The sequence below is a fragment of the Hippoglossus stenolepis genome, chromosome 7 (assembly GCF_022539355.2).
Source record: "Hippoglossus stenolepis isolate QCI-W04-F060 chromosome 7, HSTE1.2, whole genome shotgun sequence".
In the NCBI taxonomy this organism is placed as follows: Eukaryota; Metazoa; Chordata; class Actinopteri; order Pleuronectiformes; family Pleuronectidae; genus Hippoglossus; species Hippoglossus stenolepis.
Genome location: NC_061489.1, coordinates 19,307,642 through 19,321,830, shown reverse-complemented (window position 1 = coordinate 19,321,830; position 14,189 = coordinate 19,307,642). Strand labels below are relative to the sequence as shown.

General features: G+C 42.0%; 3 protein-coding genes and 1 non-coding gene across 7 annotated transcripts in view; 1 reads left to right on the top strand and 3 right to left on the bottom strand.

Annotated features, from left to right (window-relative positions):
• The window catches only part of elf1 (E74-like ETS transcription factor 1), a 35,755-nt gene extending 33,963 nt beyond the window's left edge, over window positions 1-1,792 (bottom strand). Inside the window, exon 1 of the mRNA XM_035161265.2 lies at window positions 1,210-1,792. The gene's annotated coding sequence lies outside the window, so the exon portion shown is untranslated. The remainder of the gene's footprint in view (window positions 1-1,209) is intronic.
• A 197-nt stretch (window positions 1,793-1,989) lies between these two features.
• On the bottom strand, window positions 1,990-2,061 carry trnae-uuc. The gene has a single exon. It is a non-coding gene; the product is annotated as a tRNA-Glu (tRNA).
• Window positions 2,062-3,927: 1,866 nt separating this feature from the next.
• On the top strand, window positions 3,928-8,059 carry ube2a (ubiquitin-conjugating enzyme E2A (RAD6 homolog)). Its single transcript, XM_035161234.1, has 6 exons — window positions 3,928-4,130; window positions 5,784-5,864; window positions 6,071-6,096; window positions 6,657-6,746; window positions 6,851-6,939; window positions 7,103-8,059. The coding sequence occupies exons 1-6, from the start codon at window positions 4,087-4,089 to the stop codon at window positions 7,229-7,231; spliced, it is 459 nt and encodes a 152-aa protein (XP_035017125.1). The 5' UTR covers window positions 3,928-4,086; the 3' UTR covers window positions 7,232-8,059.
• Window positions 8,060-8,110: 51 nt separating this feature from the next.
• Window positions 8,111-13,216, bottom strand: nkrf (NFKB repressing factor). 4 transcript variants are annotated; one of them, XM_035161231.2, is made up of 4 exons: window positions 12,803-13,216; window positions 12,286-12,410; window positions 11,331-11,471; window positions 8,111-11,093 (listed from the first exon to the last, which is right to left on the bottom strand). In XM_035161231.2, exons 3-4 carry the CDS (start codon window positions 11,350-11,352, stop codon window positions 8,824-8,826), a joined length of 2,292 nt encoding a protein of 763 aa, XP_035017122.1. In that variant the 5' UTR covers window positions 11,353-11,471; window positions 12,286-12,410; window positions 12,803-13,216; the 3' UTR covers window positions 8,111-8,823. The 4 variants fall into 4 exon arrangements, with proteins under 4 accessions (XP_035017122.1, XP_035017121.1, XP_035017124.1 ...); XM_035161230.2 differs by lacking the exon at window positions 11,331-11,471 and having other exon boundaries at window positions 12,803-13,215; XM_035161233.2 differs by lacking the exon at window positions 12,803-13,216 and having other exon boundaries at window positions 11,391-11,471.
• Window positions 13,217-14,189: the final 973 nt, after the last annotated feature.

Here is a 14,189-nt window from a genome sequence, read left to right as displayed (position 1 = left end):
CAAATGACCGCATCAGTTGCTCAGCACAACTTTTCTCTGAGTAAAATCTCATGAAAATGTCAGAGTGAGCCCATGTGAGAGACAGCAGGAAAATGTGAGTGGGCGTGTCGATGACGTTCCTATAACATGCGGGCAGACACGAAAACAAAAAACTAAATGAATACAAATATCTCAGGATGAAGAGAGGTGCCACACACATCAGAGACGCTGACAAAGATGTCAAAGATCGGATTAAAGTTACCATATGTGTTGATATACTTCTCAACTACAAGGTTAAACAAATTGTATTCATTTGTCTATCAGTCGAAGTGTGAACCATTTTAGTTGGTCCAACACTTTTCATTTTTAAGTGTAGAAGACAATAAAAGCAGCAAACACCCACATTTTAGAAACTGAAACTTGAAGGGAGTTGCCATTTAGGCTGGAAGTTGTCAGTTATAATAGGGGATCTTAAATGGGGGTCCACGCACTCCAGGGGGGTTTCCAGTTCAACCCTTACAAATGATGTCTTTCCAAGACATTTCTCTTGTGTTGTTGAAAAGGGCTATGTGAAAGTAAAGGGACATACATGAGGGGGGGGCGTCCCCATAACATGTTTCTGTCTTGTCAGGGGTCCTCGGCTGAGAATAAAACTCAAGTTTTCCACATGTTCTCAACACAAGCCTCAGCTAACATCACTGACCTGGGGTCAAGACTATGTTTCTGATGATGGAGGACAAAGGACAAAGGGAAAACTCTCTTTCATTTTAGTGTTAGGGTTACACACACACAGAGAGACAGACACACGCACACACACACACAGTACCAGTGCAGTCACATGCCGGCTGACTGACACAAAGGCCCGTCACAGTAATCTATGGACTGGTAGGCAGAGCCAAGCCTGCAGCTCATGTATCCCAGCGGCAACAACACACCATGAGTCCAGTCATGCTTCATGTACTCACTTAACTGTATAGTACGAAGTGTTTCATACAGGCAAAGTGCAAAGAAAGGCCCTTGGTGTACAAACTAATCTGATAGTATATCATTAAAAGTGCTGGTTATCTCATATGAGAAGCTACAAAAAGAAGAACAATTTGATTTTAATACAGATCAACGTGATCCCACAGAGTTGTGACACTAATGCAGTCAAGATGTACACGTTCGGTTCCGTTACAGTTAGAAGAAAAAGCCCCTAAAGACGCGTTACCACAGGTAATAGGGACTCACCCCGTTAGCTGGAAGTTGTCATCCGCACACAAGGCAGCGAGGGACGGTCCTCGGTGTTAGAAAAACATGCTGATCTCCGGTGCCAGCTGGAGAAGAAGCGGCACCACAGCTACATCACCGCGGGACGGACACACAGAGCCTCCCCCTGCCCCGGCGCTCCCTCCCTGACACGGAGCCGCAGTTTTCTCCGACGGGGGCTGACGCGTGGGGAATTCCTCGCAGTCACATTTTCCTGGGAAGTGATTGGCCCCGACCGGAGTTTGGCTGGAGCCGGGTGCTGCTACCAGACATGGAGGGACGATGGTGGAGCAGGAAACAAGTTGTTTAGAGAACTCGGTAAAAAGTACACAAGGAGGAATGCGTCCATCAACAACTGCTACTACAACTGCTGATACCAGTGTGGTATTCTGAGGTTAAACTGAAACAAATAAAAAACGGTTAACGTTAATCGGTTATTTCGTCAGTAGCTCAAACACAAGTGAGTTTAAACTGACGTCGCTTCGTTTTAAAGCTGTAAAGTGTCGTTTGTGAGGGTTTGGTTCCAGCGGGTTTAGGAGGAGAGGAGATGAGAGGGAATCTTCCGGGAACAAGCCCCTGACCGTTGGGAGCAGATGAGGTGAGAGGGCGGGGACTGCGGCGGCCGATTCCCGGGAAGTGATGAGCACATATGGGTGAAATGTCCAAACACTTACCGGCAGCGGTGAGCAGTTGTGTAGAAAAGTGGTAAAATGTCGGACAACACAATGAGCTTTCACTTTTTGTGAGGCTGCAAAAAGCGAGTTCCCATACCGGGAGTCGAACCCGGGCCGCCTGGGTGAAAACCAGGAATCCTAACCGCTAGACCATATGGGACTGGTTGGCATGTACCGTTATTTTTTTATATTTAGGCAAAAAATACCTGATATATGTGTTCAGTTCCCATGGCTCACTTGTTCCATAACATCCTAGATTCTCATTTTTGACCACTTGGCGTATTCATGTTTCATAGGAATAAATAAAATCTTCCTTTACTGCCAGAGCTGAGTTAACAACATGGCGAAGGGAGCAGTGAAAGTCTTAATGTGTTCATTTTATTGCTTTGCTCTTATTGTCACCATTACTGCCTTTGTTTATCTTTATTGGATTTCATATTTTTTATATAATCTCTAGTTTTATATTTTAAGTTTTATTCTTGCACTTCCCCTTCAATTTAAAATACACTTAAATCTGCTGTACCATCATTTCACAGGCTATGTTGGTCTAATGCACAACTTTGTGTAGCTTCAGATATTTAACTTTAAATCAGTATTTATATTTGGCTTCAATACTCTGCCTCGGTTACCTGTGTCTCTAAATCTTATTATACTTAAAATATTTGCATTGTCTATATCTCCATTCGCACATACTTCTTTACAGTGACAGCTTTGTAGTAGTTCTGGTGGCAAGACTTTCATCTCACTGCAGTGAACTTATTCTTGGCCCTATTTTGACCTTTTATTATTCTTATGCTCTTGAGTTTGACTGTTTTGTTTGCTACCAGATGCCCAAATATCCCTCAGGATCAATCAACTATCTATATATCTATCTATCTATCTATCTATCTATTCTTCCTACCTATTTCTCTATATATCCATATATCTCTTTATCTATATATCTGTTACACACACCCAGTTATTAGTTTATTACTAACTACTTACTATCACTACGGTTGAATAAACATCTCTTGAGCAAAGTTTCAACGAAGTTGTTGTTGTTGTTGTTGTTGTTGTTTTTTATTTTTTCCTTTTTTTCTTGGGACCCCTTCACAGAAATAATCTGGTCATGATTCAATGGATTTATTTATTTTTAATGAAATAAGTGTCTTTTATAGTAATTTGCATAATTATATAATTTTGCATATTTTTACAGTCCCCATGAGGATATAGATCATTTATTTTGGATCTGCTGCTAGTCTCATGAATTTTGTCAAGATGTCTGTCATGAAAAACTATGAACTATAAATGATTGATTTAATTCTATTGTTGGAAAACATACACACACACATCCATAAATGTCAATTCTTTAACTGCAGACACTATTTCTTTATATTTAAAATAAGCAGTACAGTCAAACAAGGCGGTACTATAAAAACAAGAACACTTAAAATGTGACACTTATTTTAATATTTTTGTGTCTTTGTTGTTGCTTTTATTTGACCGATGGAAATAAAGATGAAATCTATGTTTACAGGACACATTTCAGCTGCTCCTGTTAAAACTGTGTATAATTTACTATACCTGGGTGCTAGCTACCATCTAGTGGCCATGTTGTTTACTTCCACACAGGATGTCAGCCTTATATAAATACATTGGTACAGACCGTGGCGGGTGAAACCTAAAATAATAAATGGAATAGAATCGAATTAGACGATAAGTGGATTGATATAAAATGTAATTTGAGGAGGAAGAGGAGGGTCAATCCCATAAAACATAGACATCAAACTAAACATGGGGGGCAAACATATGACGTGTACTCTCTGGAATGATACAAGTGTAGAAACGGGGGTCGCCACACCACAACAACAACTTCTGGCTTTGTTGACAATGAGATTGAATTTGTTTGTATAATTGAACTTAATTAAACGTATAGAAGACGATACTAAACTCAGTGGTACTTTTTAGTTTGTGTATGTGTGGTTACATAGCCAGCTGATCTAGAGCCACTCGACGTCTGTGACCCCCCCCCCCTTGTAGTGTAAGTGGTAGCGTCCTTGTACTAGCAAAGGCAGCCAATTATTTGTCAAACTAGCAATCGTCGGCTAACCAGCTCCAAGTTAAACATTTCACCGTGAAAATAACATTTCCTGACACCCAAACCGTTCACGTTTGTGCCGAGGAGTTACGTTTGCGTGTAAACAAGATGTCAACCCCAGCAAGACGACGTTTAATGAGAGATTTTAAACGGTAAGCGACAAGAAAACCCCCCACAGAGAAGTAGCTGTGGCCAACGTTAGCTGCCTGTGGTTAGCTTGAGGAGTTAGCCTACATTACACCGTTAACTCCAACCCCACAGGGACGTAATAGTCCACATGTAAACAACGATCGGTGGCAATCGTGTGTTTGTCTTCTCGGTGCCGCTAATTTCCGAGTCGTGCTAACAGGATGGAGGCTAACATATTGACATGTACCGGTGGTTGTTAGCGTTAGTGTCCGGACGATGACACCAGCGTTAGCCAGGCAGGCTGGAGCAGCGACGCTCCTCTTGTGTAACTTGTGTTTACTGCTGCAGATCTGTTTACTGTGGAATCTAACATAGGCGCTTTTTCCTCGTGAGTATCCCGAGAACGTGTTAATGGCTGTGATCGTATAGTAGTTCTGCGGGCTGCGTGTGTAAGTGAGGATGCAGCTGAAGTGTCCAGATGGCCCTGCACTGCCAGACGAAACGTTTTGGGTTAATGTTCAGTGTCTTAACGCAGCCTGATCCAAAGGAGCTCCTCGTAGATCACTGTCCAAGCCCGAGGATAAGCAACCATCTGCCGGGCAAAAAACCTCGCAGACACTGTGCACAGTCTGCTGTGGCACATGGTTTCTTATCCCTGATACTCAGTGTTCTCCAACTCCACAGTACTGATCGTGTCTCAGAGTCCAGGACACAATCCTGGCTTGTTCACTGCCAAACGCAATCAATTACAGTGTCTCTTGACAATGTGACCGATGGATTCAATTGATAAACACTCATCAGGAAGGCTCTGATCAAGCAGGTTTATTTTTAACTCGTGGAAACAATGATGATTATTTTACTGCTTTGCAATTCTGCTTCACTATGGTGGATCTATGATTCCAGAGCCTTAAAGTCCAGATGAATGATTAGGATCATATTACATTTGTGCACAATGCCCCCACATGTCAATGTTTGTTAAAAAGAAAGGGGGCTTCAGGAGCGATAAAGGAAGGTCTCACATTTCATTCTTCTTAAATACTTAATCCCACCAGACTTTAAATCTAGAAAATGTTTTTGTCTGTGGTTTAAGCTAAAACTAGACATTCCTCAGACATCAAACCTAATGTAAAAACTATATAGAGACTAAAATGGATTTACTAATTACTTCTCTCCAGTTTGTCCACTTGTAAAGATGTAATTATCATGAATGATGGGTACATACAACTGGAAATCTCTGACTAATGTTTTACCTCTACACAATATTGCCTCAGTGTGATTAAATACAAACAGAAATATGATTACAATACAAATTCCTTACACCTCTGCCCTAATGTAACAAACTATACATAGACCTTTAAATTAATTCACTTATTACTTATCCATCCATTTTGCCTGTAGCTACTTGTTATATTTCATAACCTTAAATAACCATGAGATGGTTATCAAATTACATTCTGTATGGTTGTAAAAGATCAAAAATATTCAATAGGCCTTTGCTATTTGCTGATTTATACATAAAAATCCTTAATACTACTACTTAATATTATTGATAACCTGCCCCATTGTCCAATTAACAGGGGCATAGTACAATATATCTATTAATAATGGGTATGATTTCTCTTGTCTAAATTTACTAATATTTTAATATATATATTTTCTTTTTCTGGAACTGTTAGACTGCAAGAGGATCCCCCAGCTGGAGTTAGTGGGGCTCCATCAGAAAACAATATCATGGTGTGGAACGCTGTAATTTTTGGGTAAGTTAATTTGATAATCGCAGTGACTCAAATATTTCAATAAATGATTTGTATTTACAGTATGTGATCTGTAGAAGTATTAACTGCTTGTTTTTGGACATGAAGTGGTTAAGTTTAGTGTGTGTTAGCATTTTAAAAGGTATGAAACGTTCATAAGTGCTTTTTGCAAGTTGATTTACGAGCTGTATGTTGTCTTTCTCTTTTAGACCAGAGGGAACACCTTTTGAAGATGGTAAGTTACTCCAGCTATGCTATGACATTAATTCATCAAATATTCATTAGGACTCAAAGCATTGGAAGTTAGATTATATCGATTGATATGGTTAAATGAGAAGATCATAGACGGTGCCTTGAAAGTTTGTTTTGCCTGGAAAGTATAATGATCAGGTCTCAAACAAGGATCAGATGGAGTCTGTGTTTTTGAAATCATTTTTTAACCTGTTATTTTACTGGAGTGGACTTTGTCAAACTGTCCGACAATCTTGGTGTTAGTTGTCAAAGAAGGCAAATGTTTTATCTTCATCAACTGGCTCATGTAAAAAACAATTCTTAAAACATTTCTCTGGAGTTTTTATTGACCTTTTCTTTCACTGGCACCATTTAACTACAAGAGACAGTCTGGTCAAGTTGGCAGCTCAGTTACAAAAATGATTTGGCTTTTCTTGTGTGTCATGTAAACATCAAAACTGTCCTAATGATACATGCATTCTCTATTTGGCTTTATTACTTTAACGCCCTGTTTCCAGTCTGCATACTTCAACTCATACCGTTCCAACACTCCTCTCTTTTCAGGAACCTTCAAACTTACCATTGAATTCACAGAGGAATATCCAAATAAACCTCCAACAGTGCGATTTGTCTCCAAAATGTTTCATCCAAATGGTATGTGCTCCTCTGTCCGGGGGGGTAATTACAATGTCCCATAAAAACTGATTTTCTGTATCATCTGTCTAAAAAAACTTCATATTCTGCTTTTTGTTTCACAGTGTATGCAGATGGCAGCATATGCTTAGATATACTTCAGAATCGTTGGAGTCCAACCTATGATGTCTCTTCAATCTTAACTTCAATACAGGTAATTTAACAATCAACAACACAATGTGCAATTTAAGAGCCTGTTTTATAGTGAAATAATAAAATATCCATGAACAAGTGATGACTGTCCAGATCTCATGGGACTGTTATAACACAGAACTTCATCAGAAAGCGACTGACATTCTTCTTTTGTGTATTTAAAGTCTTTACTGGACGAGCCAAACCCAAACAGTCCGGCCAATAGCCAAGCAGCCCAGCTATACCAGGAAAACAAGCGGGAGTATGAGAAGAGGGTTTCCGCTATTGTTGAACAAAGTTGGCGTGACTGTTGACCCCTGTTAAGGTTCGAGTATGAACAGTGTCCAGCCCAGAATCAAGAAACCACCGATCAAGACAACCGATCTCACAGAAATAAAATGACACATCTTTAAAATCCCTCTCAATATATTTGTCCCATAACTGTTGCTCAGTTTGTAAGCTGTTGTGTTGTGGCATTCACTCCTGCCGAATGCTATTGTTGGGCAATAGCATATGTTTGTTAAAAGTTAATGTACCTTGTTATATCTGGGTTACTTGCTACATGCCCCAAATCTTTTCTTCTTTTTTTAAAACAGGCAACAGGCCGGTCTCTCAGTTGTCACTTTTCTACCTGTTGTTTTTAAACTGGCTGGATGACACGTGGCAGTGAATTAGATGTGCTTGCTGTGTGGTTTGCTGTGTAGATACAGTTCATATTTACAAAAAGAAAAAAAAACTGTTCATGGGTGTTTCTCATTCTGTGTCAGTGGTTTCACTCTTTTCTTTGGTTTTATTTCTTTCTGCCTTTTGAAAGCCTTTCAGTGGGACAGAGAATTTAACCTGGCATGATGCCTTTCTCTCTCTCAGCTGGACCTGTAAAGCCATGCCTTGGATTTTAAATACATTCTAGATATTGGTGAACAGGTGACGTCCCTCTTAAAGACTGAAACAAGACATCGAGTTCCCACTCTGGGCACTTGACTGTTTCATGCAGTTTCATAATGCTGACATTTTTATGCTATTTTACAAGCTGATTACACTGTTAAAAACAGGATGGTGTCTGTATTCAGATTATAAACCTTTGCACTGGTAACCCATGTAATAACTGTACATTTTCTTGTAAATAAAATAAATATACAACACGTGTCTTTGCTTTTTACTCTCTGTAGAAAACAAATATATGATTGTGCTCAGCCTGTTGATCAGTTTTTAATTTATTCAGATTTTACAGCTGTGAAAACAAGCAGACAAGTAAACTGTACTCACACAAACCAACACATCTGAACAAAGATCACAGCTTACAGTTTCCATGTGGAGGTTTTCTCCTGTTATGGATGCGGTTTCTATTTGTAAGATGGTCTCCAGCTGTTGACAGAGCGAACAACATTGCAGGTATTGCTGAATAAGAAGTATCACTACAGTGAGACTGGTATGAGTAGCTAGCTACTGTTTGACAATAATGCCTCTCGAATCCTTGTCATGACCCAACTGTCCACAAACGAGCAGTGAAAAGCTGCATATTCTGCCAGGTTCCTTCGTAGCCACGGAACAAAAATAATTTTGGTGACAAAAACCTCGTGGTCACTTTTTGATATAAATGATGCATCATTTGGACATGACACCACAAAGCACTGAACACAAGCTTGTGCAAAAGTGAAACAAATACAGGACGTGGAATGGCAGGAGATAAAAAAGACAGAGTTCATCCTACAGCTCCTGCTAAAGCTAAGATACTTTACATGGCAAAGGAATGCAGAAACCACAGGTGATACCTGAAATATTCTCACTGGATGAGTGTTGTATCCCACAAGTATAAACGAATCAGTTTATATTAAATGTGATTTACTCTGAAGTCCAAGCCAATGATGAGTTTTTGCCTCCCCCCCTCATGTGCTTTGCATGCAAATTAGTGAGAGGCCTGAGGTTTCACGAGTTCGTATCGTCCCACCTGTCCTTCCTGCAGAAGCTGACCAATCAGCTGATCTTTGTGTACTTTGCGACTGACAATGAGGAAGCGCATCCGCCCCTGTCCGTACGACTTGCTCCGCAGGCCGTATTTCTGAGATATCTGGTGGATCTGTTTGCGTTCGTCGTTGGTGAGGTCGGTGGAGAAGCGGAGATCATCCTGACGGTCTGAACCGGCGTAGTTACGAATGATGTCCTCAATGTCACGCTTGCTCAGTTGATTTCCTGCTTTGTCCATGTCCATACCCAACCCCTCCCTGGAAAACTGTTCCTTCACTCTGATTGGTTCCGCGATGCCCTCGCCATCTCGACCCAGGCCGCCGCCTTTCCAGCCCATCTTGCGGAGCAGCTGGTTTCCGATATTGTCTTCTTTTATCTCCTGTCTTGTGGCCTCCTCACCAGAGCGAGCCAGGATCTGGGATCTGGATATGGCGTCGTTGTGACCCTCCTTTCTTAGGTTGGATTTGACCACGGCCTGCGTCTGTTTCAAAGTTACCAGAGCCTCTGTGGCTGCAATGTGCTTCACTATCTTCTTGGACCCAATTCCTGCTGCCACATACTGTCCTTCTAAGTAAACTTCACACCTCCAGCGATGATCGGGCAGGACAGTGAACTTGTAATCAGCAGTCACTTTATTAAATTGTGCTGTGTCATTGATGATACAAATAGCGTTGTCCGAGTTTTCTAGGATAACCAACTCGCTCAGATGCTTCTTTTTGACGCCCTGTTGCCCAAAGCGTCCTGCAGAATCTGACGGATTATTTCCTCTGGCGTACTGTTGGGGCTGCTGTGGTTGTAGGTGCTGCTGCTGTTGTTGCTGCTGCTGCTGTTGCTCTCGTTGTGCCTGGTTCATGCGAAGTTTCCTCACTGCTTCTGCGGCTGCTGAGTGCTTGGAGCTCTTTTTTGTGCCTGTTGACTGTGCAACCAGCTCATCCTGCAGAAAGACGCTGCACAGCCAAGAAGTGTTGGGGAGGAGGTCGAACTTGTAGTCTATCTTCATGCGATTAAAAGCTGCAGAGTTGTTGAGAATGCAGATGGCGTCGTGGGCATTGTCCATCACCACAAACTCCGTCCAGTGCTTGCGTTTGTCAGGCTCGTATTGGCCTTTAGAGCTGGGCGTTGGTTTATCCTCTGGATTGCGGAGAGCAGGTAAAAAGGGTGGAGTCGGGCTGTGCATCTGGCACACAACTATGTCATTGACAGTCGAGTGTCTGAATTTGCGCTGCGTAACACGAACTTCAACTTGTTTCAGGAAGAGTTTTACAGCCTGCTCAGACGCTCTGTCTCTCGCCCCATTTTTACTGCCAGAGTATCCAGTAGCGAGGAACACACCCTGACATCGCAGTTCACAGGCATAACCGTCTGATGGTACTTTCCTGTTCTTGGGTAGGTCCGCCTGAGGAATATCCTTCAGATTGACATAAATATACTCTGGGTTGGTCTTGCAGGCCTGAATGCTGCGGCTCAACATGAAATTATAGTTTGGTGATTCACTTCCGGTCATATACATGGGGTCCCTAGCAGCAAAAACCAACGCAGATGCTACACTTTGAATCAGCCTTTGCTTGTCATCCAATGTTGACTGAGCTATAGGAGGAGGCTGTGATGAAGAGCCCAGCTGTGACGTGCTTGGACTGCTCCTGCCTGGACTGTTGTACACTCTGCTGAATGGTCTGCTTGATGGCGGCCGGTCTTGATAACCGTAGCCCAAACCCTGACGTCCTGAATCCCAGCCTCCTGATCTGCCCGCTCCACCATATCCATTATACCTTTGGGGCTGAGAATAGTCTGCATTTCGAGAGGAGTGGGTATCATACTTGGCTGTATAGTCCTGCTGTGTTTTTGCAATGAAGTTTGTAGAAGACCCACGTCCTCCATAGCCTAAGCCACTCGAACCACCTAAAGAAATCTCCCTGTCTCTGTCTCTATCTCTATGGGAGCCCCAAGAGTCAGACGCATACGATGGCACTCTGTCAAAAGCAGACCTCAGGGAGGAGGAGCCCTGTGCTCTGTTGGTGCTGCTGTAGGAGGAGGAGTGCTCAGAGTCCCACTGTCTCATTCCGTATGACTCACTCCTCCTGCGCTCCTTGTCGTTCTCCTTCTCGTCGGTGCCAGGTCCTCCACTGCTTCCCCCACTGACAAAGTGAACAGGCTCGAATCGAGGTCTGGAACCAAATTTTGACACAGGCATTTTCCTCATGGGCTCGTCTCCTGCAATGACACACGTAAACAGTTCATCTTAGATGGGCACAACAAGGTCATTATGATAGAAGTCCTAGGAAGTTGGTCTGAGAGTTTAATTTCACTAATTTCTTCTAACAGGATATTGCAGCGGAACTTAATGGTCAAGTATCTGAAGTACGCCTGCATGTTAAAGACTGTTAAACTGGCACCAATATTAATGACTAAACAACAGTTTAGGCAGAGGTATGTTATATCTTATCCTACCTGTCAGGCCATGAAGGTCCATGCTTATGAAGGATGAGTCCCGTCATAGACTGCATTTACCTTATTATCAGAAACTGTTGTCAAAGCGCCATAAATCTCATTCCACTGTTATATAGGACTCCATTGTTGTCCCAAAAACCGCTAAAAACACAAGAGCCACAAGGTTGCACCTGGTGACATGTTCCTTCATTTTGATGAACACGAACAAAACTTTCTGCTGCTGTAAAATACTCAGAGCCCTAGATCTGCAGCTTAAAATAATCCCTAACAAGCTCCTTCTTTACTCATGTTTGACTAATGTTTGCTTAAAAACTACAGCACCCAACTGTTTTTTGAAAGTTTATATTTGTGGGACATTTTTAGAAATTTACGTCTTGAGTAAGAAGGAGAGCGGAAAGCAGACTGAAGATGTTGGCAGGTATGAGGAGACGGGTTGATACTGTTTATTTTTCATGGCATTTGTGGAAAATAAAAGATTTGCCAGATTTAATCTTTATTTCTAGTTATTTTTGTATTTTTTAATCATTTAATCTATTGCATTGACTTTGATATTTGTCCTTTTCTATATGGTTTCATTTTACTTTATATATTACTCATTTAGATTTTTTCAGAATTACTTTCTTCTTGATTGTTTTACTCTTACATTAGAGCTGTCCTGTCCGTCATCTTTGAAGAGCTTTGAAACGCACTAACCTGTACGACGGGTGAGACACAATTGACACTAGATAAGCCTCTGACTCCTGTTGCTGCTCGCGCGCCTCAGCCTGACAAACCTTCAACTTTTAACTTGTTTCGATTTCCCCAAAGTCAGCAAAAAAAGACATTTTGCTCAATTACTGACCTTTGCACACACCGTAAGACAAATTCTAGAAATGTGAAATAAACATTTCCGCGCCACATTGAGATGTGAAGATGTAAACTGTCAGTGAGAACATGGAGCCAGAGCGACACTCACTGCCATCAGAAGAAGAAGGTCTCTTTTTTGCTTCAGAACTAGGACTTGGGTCAAAGGAGGGCATTTCGACACTGTCTGTCCCTTCTGCCATCACCAGCACCGTCAGAATCAAACCCAGGCCATACCTGGTATCAAGGTACAAGTCAGACGTTAACAGCATGAATGGATGAGGTAAACAAGCACAGACGTCAGCATCGTAATGGGTCGATGCTCTCCGCTGCCTGTGGAGGCTAAAAACATTCCCTGGAAAGCAGACAGCAGCTCGCAGCAGCATGCACTCACTGACGCACAAACTACACATCCGGATCACACGTGTTACACTGCCACACATCTAATGGGTATGATGGGAAAAGTTGAGAAAACAGCTGGATTTGGTTTCAAAACACAAAGCCTGAACACAGTGACGCAGTAGGCCGACAGGATGCACCTCTCCCGGGCTAACACCTTTAGCATTTGGCTCCACATTACACTTATCAACATTTAAATGCCTCGGTGTTAAGCGGTGTTGTGTTCTTACCTGAAGGTGCAGCCGTTCCCCCGATTTATCTCACTTTCATTGAGCTGAGCAGGAGACAGCAGGTTTATTTTATTTTCTTTTCCCGGTTGTTATTGTCGTGCTAGCCTAGCCTAGCGACTGCTAGCATTAGCCTGCTAGCATGTGGCTAATTCCAGCAGCGACCAACTGCTCATGCTGTTTTCTACTCGGCCCCTCGCAGTGAACCGATGCCCGGGTTCGTCTCTTTTTTTCTGGGGTACGCAGGTGAAACCTCCCGGCAGAGAAACACACGCCCGCTCAGCTACAGCAGGAATCATCCATTTTCTGCTCCGGCTACGGTAAAAGTCATGGCGTCTGTCAGCGCACTTTCCCAGAATGCTTTGCAGCAGCAGGGTTCGGAGCGTCGAGCGGCCTGTTTCCATTCAGACTGGTTTCACTCCAGTGAGGCTCACATGTGTCCACACCGTGGTTCACACACAGATCTGGACATGCAGCTCACATCCTCCTGCAGCAAAAAACACATCATCCACTGACAGCACGTGTCACCACTTTGATTCAAACTGAAGAAATTAATCAGGATTTAATATCAGTGCAAAGGTGAAAGTCCATCAACTCTGACGTGTGGTGAAGTAAAATGTCACCCTTAAAAGGGATAGTTCACCTAAAAACGAAAATTCACTCATTGTACTGATACTGGCATAATTTAGTCCAAGTTTTCATTCTAAATGTCCTCTGCAGCTGTGTTTGCGTGTGGATCACAGCGGACATTTAGCTAAAAACAACGTGTAAATGACTCAGTTTCGAGTCTAATTTGAATGTCTGGGTTTAGGGACACTTGGATGACACCAAGGGAGCAGCATGGAGGCTTTTTCTGTTGTTTTTTCACTTTTGAAGAAGTGGTCACCATTTACTTCAATGTATTGGATTTGGCTGCAATGCTGTTTACTGAAACTCAAAGTGTTTTGTGGACTCAAACACTTCACCCGCCCCTGCACCTGCATAATGGTGAGTAGATAGAGTGAACTATCCCTTTAATACTTAAATTATTAAACAGGAGCCTCAGGATAATGGACCTAAAATAGAAAAGCTTCCTAAAAGTGCACATTTAAACACAATATAGCCTTAATAAAAGTTTATCTTATATATTCACAATGCTGCATTTTATTGTGCATATGTGAAAGCTGTAAATAATGTGTTTTAGTAGTCACTCTTGAAATAATGCATCTCAAGAGATTTCCTGCTATAATAAGTTAAAAATAAATTCTTCACAACACAGGAGCTATTGAACTGATGGAGCATTAATAGTATAAAGTAATAATCATATTTTAAAGTATACAAAGTTCTGACCACACATAATATTCACTTGAGGTTGAGTTTCACAGCCCATTAAAACAACAGTGCTGCTGTC

What these genes read in the sequence shown, in the direction of transcription:
- ube2a (XM_035161234.1), top strand. Translation starts at nt 4,087, where the DNA reads ATGTCAACCCCAGCAAGACGACGTTTAATGAGAGATTTTAAACG. An exon ending in TTAATGAGAGATTTTAAACG is followed by an intron (nt 4,131 to 5,783) that starts GTAAGCGACAAG and finishes TGGAACTGTTAG; the next exon opens with ACTGCAAGAGGATCCCCCAG. An exon ending in TGGAACGCTGTAATTTTTGG is followed by an intron (nt 5,865 to 6,070) that starts GTAAGTTAATTT and finishes TTTCTCTTTTAG; the next exon opens with ACCAGAGGGAACACCTTTTG.
- nkrf (XM_035161230.2), bottom strand. Translation starts at nt 12,376, where the DNA reads ATGGCAGAAGGGACAGACAGTGTCGAAATGCCCTCCTTTGACCCAAGT. An exon ending in ACCTTCTTCTTCTGATGGCA is followed by an intron (nt 11,094 to 12,285) that starts GTGAGTGTCGCT and finishes GTGTCATTGCAG; the next exon opens with GAGACGAGCCCATGAGGAAA.